At 35.2% G+C, this 10,040-nt stretch overlaps 1 protein-coding gene across 2 annotated transcripts; it reads right to left on the bottom strand.

Annotated features, from left to right (window-relative positions):
• Window positions 1-397: 397 nt before the first annotated feature.
• LOC110649901 (F-box/kelch-repeat protein At3g27150) lies at window positions 398-3,215 on the bottom strand. Of its 2 annotated transcripts, XM_058136880.1 has the most exons (3): window positions 2,838-3,215; window positions 2,733-2,771; window positions 398-2,159 (listed from the first exon to the last, which is right to left on the bottom strand). In XM_058136880.1, the coding sequence occupies exon 3, from the start codon at window positions 2,128-2,130 to the stop codon at window positions 679-681; it is 1,452 nt and encodes a 483-aa protein (XP_057992863.1). In that variant the 5' UTR covers window positions 2,131-2,159; window positions 2,733-2,771; window positions 2,838-3,215; the 3' UTR covers window positions 398-678. The 2 variants fall into 2 exon arrangements, with proteins under 2 accessions (XP_057992863.1, XP_021660335.1); XM_021804643.2 differs by lacking the exon at window positions 2,733-2,771 and having other exon boundaries at window positions 2,838-3,213.
• Window positions 3,216-10,040: the final 6,825 nt, after the last annotated feature.

Genomic DNA, 10,040 nt, shown 5'->3' on the forward strand with positions numbered 1-10,040 from the left:
AATAGGAAAGACTCACTTTCCTTGAAAGAGGGAACACTATTTTTTTTTTTATTGCACCGGATGCACCTAATAATTAGCCTTGTAAGGATGGTATGTTTCACGCACAAAATCACCCTTTTTTTTTCTACCATTGATTTCGTCTTGCAACCCCAACTCTGGAAGATGCTTGTTTGATTCGATTATGTTCCTTAGATAAAGTACTGTTATCAATTGTACGTTGCTCATCAAATTTTCTGAGTATAGAAAAACCTTCAAATGGATATTGTTATATTAATAGCACCAGATTTCAGTCCAAATGAGTCATATTTCTTCTCACGTCAGTGTCAGCTTCATCTTCTCTGAGCTGAAATTATTGCTTTGGTGTACTCTGTTATTTCAAACAAAGCTACAAGCGGCATTTCAAGCAAAAACTTCAAATTATCTACTACACGCAGTGTTCAACAGGACCAGGATTCAATCAAAGCCGCTGCAATGACAGGATCCTGTACACAGAATAAAAAGAAAACAAGACGCTTTATAGATAATTCATCTGGGTTCCTTCAAATAGCCTCCATCATACAGTTTGGAGGAACACCTCATACCTGAGATATATATAATGTCAAATCCTAGTATTCTAATATAGCTATTATTCTGACTTGCATCAAGCAACTCAGTAGTTGCTGCTTGGAGGGTTAAAATTTAAGCTACCATAACAGAACAGTTCAATATAAAGTTGCTTAGTCTGTTTCTGCCGCACTCAAGAGGCCTCCATTGCAGTCGCTCAGCTTCAGCATCCGGGCGGCAGGTGTATATTGCCATGCCATCTCCTGAATAAGAGACCATGGATGTTGATGAACCGATTAAAAGTAGCTCGTTGCCCAGAGACTTGAAGGCTACACCCCATCCTCTTGAAGAATCAGCTCGTACTGGGACTGGCCCGAACTTCCTCCATGTTTTGGTCCTTTTTGAATATACTTTCAGCTCATTTGATGAAGTCTCCAGCGAGTAAAGCTCATTGTTCACAACAGCAACAAGAGGTGGAGATTGGAAAGTAGCAACAGGAGTATCCTCCAACATGTCTGGGACGAGTTCCCATTTCTTTTTGTCCTCGTCATAGGCTTCTCCACAAGTAAGACATTTTCCCTCCTCATTTCGCCCACCGATCACATAAAACTTGTTATCCATGTAAAAACCTGAGCAGAGCCTCCTTTTCCTTTGCATCCTTGGAAGGGTTTCCCATGTCTTAGTATCAGAATTGTATTTCTCAGCAGACTTTAGAACTGCACCAGCCTCTGTTACCCCACCAGCTACAAAAGCAAAGGGGCCACAGGAAGCCGAAGCAAACAGACACCTAGGTGTGATCATTGAAGGACCCTTACTCCAGCTATTTGTTTCCAATTCATATCTCCAAACAACAACACCATCTATCTCCCTGCCTGAAATGATCAGATGAGTCCCTGCACAAACTGATTCTTTGTCTCCTGAAGAAAAACAAGAGTCTGCTGGCAAGTCTGGAAGCTTACGACGAGAACTAAATTGTCGAGCAAATCCCCACCAACCACTGTCTCCAGTTGTAAAAATAAAAACAGATGATTCTTTGACCCCAAGTTCCCTCCTAATCTTAAAGAGTTCACCAGTCTTCGTAAGAGCAAATATTCGTTTGTTCACCAATGGAAATTTCCAGTACTCTGATCTTGGAATCCTTGCCAAAATCTGATTCTCTACCTCATCACTGAGCTGGGGAACTTCGGAGTAATCTGCATCCTGAGGTTCTAAACTTGAGGATCCATCAACTCTGCCCTCGTTGGAAGAAAACGCATACCTGCTTGGGCCTTCTATTCTATTGGTTTCACAAGTAGCAATAGTTTCTGGTGGAGAAGTATTGCAAGCAATCCATAATCTATTACCAGAATCCTCCTGAAGCACCCCTTTCTTGCAAGGATTATTATCATTTCCAATCGCATAGCCCCCTTGATCTTCCTTTGTATTAGTTTCGCAAGCGTCAAGCCTTTTTGATGGGGGGCTATTATAAGTAATCCAAACGTTATTGTCAGGATCCCGACCAAGCACTCCTTTCTTACGAGGATTACAATCATTTCTGCAGACCTCACCCCCTTCATCTTCACCCCCTAGCTCTTTTCCTTTGGACATGGTTCAGAACCTTTCAAAATCTTAAGTCTCTGTCATTAGAAGAAATTAGGGAAAAAAAACTCACTATCAGCAAAACATTTGGAGAAAAATAGATGAAAAATGGAGATACAAACCCTGGGAAGAAACAAAAAAGACCCAACAAATGGTTTTTAAAGGGATGATGAGGATTCAATGAAACTAGATTCATATGTGCATCCCAAAAACAAAATATTTCTCATCAAAAAATAGACCATTAAGCATAAGTTTCTGTCAAAAATTGATCAGCACACACCAAAGGTATGAGTGATAAAGAAACAGCAAGACCAAGAACCAAAGTGGATTTCCAAGCTAATATGAATGTAGCAGTAGAGTGCATATTCCCTAATGAAGATTTCAGAGCGGATGACCACATTCATGAATTGATTAACCACATGGAAGAACCTTTTCTTACAATAAGTAGATCAAAATAGAAACTATTTACCGAGATGAGAACTGAAATATTCCAATGAGAAGACTTCAAAATACTACATATAAAACCATTAGGAACAAGAAGAAAAATGCAGGAAACAGAACAGAAACAAAAACAACTGATAATAAGTATTCAAAATAAAATAAAAACGTACATGGATGGAAACCCAACAAAGCAAGGCTTGAATGGAAGCCTGAAATAGTGAAGAAACAAACCATTACACGTATAAACAGAGAAAATCACAGAAAGAGAAGCATACCAGGCAGGCAAGTCTTAAGTCCGTCAAGTCAAGAAGTAAAAGAAGGGACGGCTATAGGAAGAGAAATGAAATCATCATCAAAACACAAGTCTCAAGAGGCTCATTAACTGAGAACAACCCAAGAATTTGGAGTCAAGGAAGAGAGAGAAAATATATATGTAAATATATATTAAGGAGAGAAGCCATTAAGAGGCAGAGAAAGAAGGTGAAAGAGTTCAATTTCAAAGCAACCCCTTTGCTGAGGAGGGGTTTTACGGATTAATTTAATATTAGGATTATAATATTCTCAATTGATTGATATTTATTAGTATTAAATTGCTGATGTTGCTTTTACTATTATCATCACCGCATCCAATAACAAAACCCACATCAAAACCATTTTTATTTCAAGAAAAGGCAATTCCTTTGGAGGGGGAGAGAGAGAGAGAGTCTGTTTTCTGTTTTCTGTCAACTTTCTTTTCTTTCTCTGTGCAAAGAAAGAGAACATTTTTAAATTTGTTGAATAGAGGCAAAGGCATTTGCTTTACTCTCTCTAGTTTCTCTTTTTTCTTTTTTATTTATTTATTGTAAATAAAGAAAAATAATTAAGTTCTATTTTTATTATTTTTTGGGATGAAAAAAATAATATTTTATCACAAAAGTATTGTCATTATTTTAAGATTAGATCAATTTATTAAAATTAATTCATTTCATTAATAAAAAATTAATTTTTTATAAAATAATTATAAAAAAATTATTATTTAGCATGACTTAATTTAAAGATATATTATTTATTTAATAAATATATTTTTTCTTTTTATTAGAACAAAACACTTGTACACTGAATAAGGATAAAAATAAATTATTATTAAAATAATAATTATTTTAATAAAATATTTATTTCTGTATAATTTACATATCCGCACTTCACGACTGATTTTGGATTAAAAGATTCACTTTCCTCGTTTATTAAAAAAAATAATTAGAGGACAGAGGTCATTAATTACTCATCATCCAATGAGATAGGGTGTGTCCAAGACGCGCCCTTGAAGGAAAGTATGAATGAGGGATTTTTCACAGAACAGACAACAGGGGAAGCTCCCTCCAATTGAAATCCGAAATGTATAGCTCCACCAAGTAACACCACTCAAGATAAAGGTACCGCTCAGGTCTGCTTGATAGGACAATTGCGATTAAATTATCCATCTTACTATTTTAATTAATTATATAATAAAATTTTAATATAATAAAATAATAACTATACCATATAATTAATTATATTATAATTATCACTTATAAATTATAATTTTATCTTTGCCATTTCTATTGTTGGCATCACCCCATCACCACTATATTATTAAGCCGGTGGTATATGATAAAGTGATTATTTTATATCATTATTTGATAATTTAATAATAATTAAATTATATAAATATAATATTATTTTAAAAAAAAAGGTAATTATAAGTTTTGAAATCTATTTATGTATTCATAAAAATTCATTCATGCATAATGTCAATTCACAATATAATTATTTCTATTAAATCATTTAAATTATGCTGTAACTATCATTGCCATTATCACTCAATTGTTTTTACTATTACCATTATTTAATTATTATTATCGCTATTATTATTTAATTATAATTGTCATTAACCACTATCACTATCGTTGACTACTATTCATCACAATCTAAATACCACCATAATTGAAACGAATACTATTATCATCATCATAACCATTATCACTCGATCACTACCACAATCGATACTACTTGACCGTGACCACCACCAACTATTATTTACTGTCATCATTACCACTCTTTTATTATTATAATTATAAATAAATTAAATATTAAAAAATAATTATGTTATATTTCATACATTTTTATTTTTTAATAAAAATATAAAAATGAAATGAAAAATATATTACTTTTATTCATTTTATTATATATTTAATTATATTACATCATATTAAATATAATCATAGTGCTTTTTCAAAAATAATGATAAAATAAAATAAGTATAAATTCATAATAAATTTAAATTTAATGATATTATAATTATTTTCAAAATTATAATATCATCTATAATATAAAGTGTAATTGTCTTATATTTTTTTAGATTTATAAAAAGATTGATGAGATAAAATTTGGTCTGTGTGTCGTTACCTCATTTATAACACCTTTAAAAAAAAATGAAAAATTTGATGGGATAAACTTTAATTGGCGTGTCAAAATAAACCATCTACTCACTAAAAAGAATTAACATGTGGAAATTAATCATGGTCCTTTGAGCCGTCCATAATCTTCAAACAATTTTTTTTTTTTTTTTTTTGGTCTTTTTTGCAAAAAAATTAGGTGGGGAGACTCTCACTATAGGTTGAAACATACCATTAAACTTTTTTAGTGGTTACAATAGAAATCGCCCGCTAAAAGAGACGATTGTAGAATTGAATTTTTAATTTAATGGAAATATTGATTGAATTTTGCCAATTGAACTAATCCTCGTTAGCTTTGATATTTTTAGGGTGTTTGTCTTTGTATAAGCTTTATATACAAATTGACATGTTTGTTTATAACAATTATTGAAAAATAAATTAGAAAAACTCAACTTTAAATTTTGATGCTTACAAATTAGATATTTATAAGTTAATTTTATCAAATATTTTATTATATTATTCTCATTTTATTCTTAAATTTTATCATAAATCTTATTTAATATCTTTTATCACGACCTAACCTATGGGCCGGACCGATACTAGGATCTAGGCCAGTCTAAAGCCCCCGAGGCCCGTAGTAAGCCTAACTGGGCACAATTCCAAGAATTTAACCGGACAGAGTCCGGCCATAAAATGGACCGTTCAACGGAGAGTTTTTGACTCACCCGACTTGTAAACACAATATATAATAAATTGGGGAGCTCAGCTCACCCTCTACATGCTCATAATACCAAAAGTCCAATGGGAGCTTAGCTTCCTCATCCAATCCAGTCATACATACAGTTAATAATTTTACAGGTCCAACATAACTTTTATATACAGGCCCAAAATAAAAATAAGTACTTTTAGCACATGCAGAGTCTAAAATTTAACTCAATTGTACAAAGTACATTAAATACTATCAATGGACCTGCGGAGAAGAAGAGCAGGTTAGCCACAACAAATAATCCTCCTGTAGCCTGGAAAAATAGATGAACAGGAGTGAGCGTTCGACTCAGAGAGTAAAATACCAATTTTAATCATAATCTCTATAACTATCTAAAGCCAATGCACCATGTGGAGTAAAATGCAACATCGTCATAATTTTCATATCATAACAGTAAAAAGGTAAATTTTGAGCACTCACACACCCAACACTATCAAGCAATACATATATAGGAGTTGATCCCCTATACAGCCCTCTTAATCCAACCTCTGCTAGCGAGTGTCTCTCAAGCCGGACTTTCACTTAATAAACTAAATGCGGAGTCCCAGCGAGTGTCTCTCAAGCCGTGTCTACCCCGAAGGATAGGGTCCCAGCGAGTGTCTCTCAAGCCGTGTCTACTCGTCCTGTCCATATCCAATACCATACCACATGCACGCCAACGCACGCACACTACTCCAAATTACCACAAACAATATCAATAACACTTCATCAATTTAAAAATGCAATATAAATCATGCCTAGTATTTAACTACATAGATATATATTTATAAGTGATGCATGAGCATGCTTAAACATATAATAATATCGAAATTACAATTAAAATTAATATTTTACTCACAGACTTAACCGAAGTCACTGTAGCGGCTAGGCGGAGGAGGAAGGCTGTCCCGGCTCACCTGACAATTTTATTATAATTATTTAATATATTTGACTCAATACAAACTAAGAAAAGACCAAAGATGTCCTAAATCGTGCCGAAAATCCGGCAGAATCTCCCCTATACTTAGGACCTACCCAACTGTAAAAGGGCTTAAAACGCACTTCTATATCCACAAACCACACACCCACAACTCAATCACATCACATAGCCCCTCTTGGGCCCATCCAAACAGTCAACAATCACAATATGAAAAATTACAGTTTAGTCCTTATAATTAACCCTTTTGCAAAAACTACCTAAAGGAGCTCTAAAAATTCTAAAACTTTGCCCCGCGGTCCTTAGCATTATTACTAAGCTAATGCAAAATGAATTATAATTTTCTAAGCTACCATGAATATTTTATAGATTTTAATCAAATTCAAGCGCTAGATAATTAAGAAAAATAAGGTTCGGGTTTACCTATGCCGATTTCGACCCCGAGAACGCGCTCGGGATATCTGACAACCGTGGAGTAGCTAAAATCTTGACCCAATTCTAAGACTTTTTCGGTAGCCTGTCTGCCTGGCCCGAAATTTACAAACCCGGACAACCAGTTGAATTTCCGCGAATTGAAGGTACCTATACGAAGCCCACAACATGGGGGTTAGTATATAATTTTTACGAAATTTTCTAAACTCATTTATTGCTCAGAAAATTACTACGAAGTTTTGCGGGACCCACTGAAAAACGGTGTCGAAAAATTTTGAAATTGGTATTGCCGCAAAGGTCTCGACGAGTGGAGCACTTCGATACTCTCGGTTTTCTCATAGGGTTCACGGTTTGCGAGAAATTTAACCCAAAAGTCGAAATAAGCTAAAACTTCTCGGACAAAAATTGGGCAAACCGCTCGATAGATTTTGGTGTTCTTGGTGTCTATGAAAAACTCTCGAGGTGTAGATGAGTTTTGACATAAGACTCGATTCGATCGGTGGCCGGATCAGTCGAATTTTAGCAGGAAAGGCGAAACGGCGCGTGCGCTCTAGGTGGGCTTCACGCGACGTTTCCAACAACCTGGAGACTTGCCGACAACAAGAGAGAGGCGAGGGAGGTGCGTCGGAGTGTGGGGGAGGGTTGGGTGGCTGCTGGCCAGCGAGGGGAGGAGGGAGGAGAGAGAAAACGGGAGAGAGAGGGAGAGAGAGAGGAGAGGGTCGCGCGATGCGGGAGGAGAAAAAAAAAGGAAAGGGCTGGTCCGATTCGACCAGTCCGATCCGATCCGATTTGATTCGGCCGGTTCAATTCAAGATACCCGAAATTGAAATTTTACTCTGGCATGGGACAAAAAACGAGGCCCAAAAATTTTGAAAAAATTCTAAAAAACTTAGAAAATTTTATAGAGTCCAAATATATTTTTAATTTTACCACGTGGTCTTTAAATTAATTTTTAAAAATCATCAAAGTTTTATATTTTTGAAAAATTGAACCTGATTTTTAAAATCTGAAAAATTTCATATAATTTCCCAAAATTTAAATAAAACACAATATAAATAATTACCCATAAAATAATAAATTTAAAAATTAGGGATGTTACATTCTTCCCCCCTTATAGAAAACTCACCCTCGGATTTTACACAAGGCGGAATAAAAAGATCAAAATTACACATTAAATAAATAAGGGTACTTGCTACGCATGTCCGGCTCTGACTCCCAAGTGCACTTTTCCACTGACTGGCTTCTCCACAAAACCTTAACCATAGGGATCTGTTTTGATCTTAGCTGCCTCACTTGGTAGTCTACTATGGCTACAGGTTGCTCCTCAAACGTCAAGTCTTCCTTAAGCTCTACTATATCCGGCTGTGGCACATGAGAAGGATCAGGTAATACAAGATGAACATGAGAAAGGTTGGGTGGTAACTCCAACCAATAGGCAACTGCTCTAAGTCTATCAGTAACCTCAAAACGTCCAATATATCGAGGTGCCAACTTGCCCTTCTTTCCAAATCTCATGACTCTCTTCATCAGAGAAACCTTTAGGAATACGTAATCGCCTACTGCAAACTCCACATCCCTCCGTCTGGGATCTGCATAACTCTTCTGCCTACTGAAAGCTGTTTTCAATCATTATGTGACACCCCTTACCCGTGTACAGTATATCCAAGTAAGCAATGTCACACGGTGTATCGGCACACTCTATTTTTCCTTAATCAATTTTTGTCATAGTTTTGAATATAATTTATGAAATATAATTTATTTAAGCCATTTATCGAAATTATTGTTTATTTGAGGTTCCGAAAATTTTAAAGAAAATCCGGTAGAGTACCGGCTAAAAATGGAGAAAACAGTTCTTCGGAACCTGTGAAAAACACTTCCAATATTCATATCCCATCACTCTCAAACTCCAATATCAAAATCTCAACATTTTTCAATTCCATTTCTCAATCATTCATCTCATGTGATATCATGTATAAATCACAGATAAACATTCACTTTTCCATTTACAACCACAATTTTCATTATTTACATGAATATCAAAATACATTACATAAGTTCAAATACATATGAGAAAATAGAAATTAGTTACAAAATATCAAAATGAAACCTAGTGTCCTACCAATGCAGTGTGGATGGTGAGGTGACACGGACACTATGCAGAGCTGCAGGATGGACTCACCCAGTCTGCGGTCTACTGGGCTCACGATCAGTATCTCCAGAACCTACGCGTGGCAAAAGCAACGCGCTAAGCAATGATGCTTAGTGGTGCAATAATAAAATAAAAGAAAATAGCAGAAAATAGATATGTATTGAATGTATATGTCTTATTTGTTTTGTATTTGTATATCCATTTATTTCGTTAACTTTGTCCACTTTCATTCATTTGGTTGCTCAAGTAACCTATACTGGACGACTGGACTGGATAACGGGTAAACTGGCACTGGGTATCTAGTACCTCGGGCCGTCACACCATCGGTCACATGTGCATCTCCCGGTGTGCAACAGAATAGCTAATAAGATGTAATGACAATAGGCACATGGCCAAATATCAACACAAAGTCAGAATGGCTAAAAGCCATAAAATCACAGAATGGCATAATGCCATGTGCAGTACTGCTAACTGGACCCTATTGGCATGCCAAACTATCCAAACCAATCTAGTTAGGTATACTAGGGCATTTGATACTTCAAAATTCTTCAATTTTTGAATTTCAAGTTTTGGTGTCACTATTCACCTCATTGGTCAACAAAAATGTTGACTTTTGGATAGAAAATAGGTATATTGGTTTTGACACTCCCAACATACCACATTTTGTATTGAAAACTTGTTGGCATTAAGCATTAATACCATTTCTAAGCTTAAACCAAGGGAAGCAGAATTTTCAATTTTTGTAACTCAACTTTACTGTTCCATTGGGCACTGTTGCAGTAGGAATTTGAGGAAATGGTA

This window comes from Hevea brasiliensis, chromosome 15 (assembly GCF_030052815.1).
Source record: "Hevea brasiliensis isolate MT/VB/25A 57/8 chromosome 15, ASM3005281v1, whole genome shotgun sequence".
NCBI classification, from domain to species: Eukaryota; Viridiplantae; Streptophyta; class Magnoliopsida; order Malpighiales; family Euphorbiaceae; genus Hevea; species Hevea brasiliensis.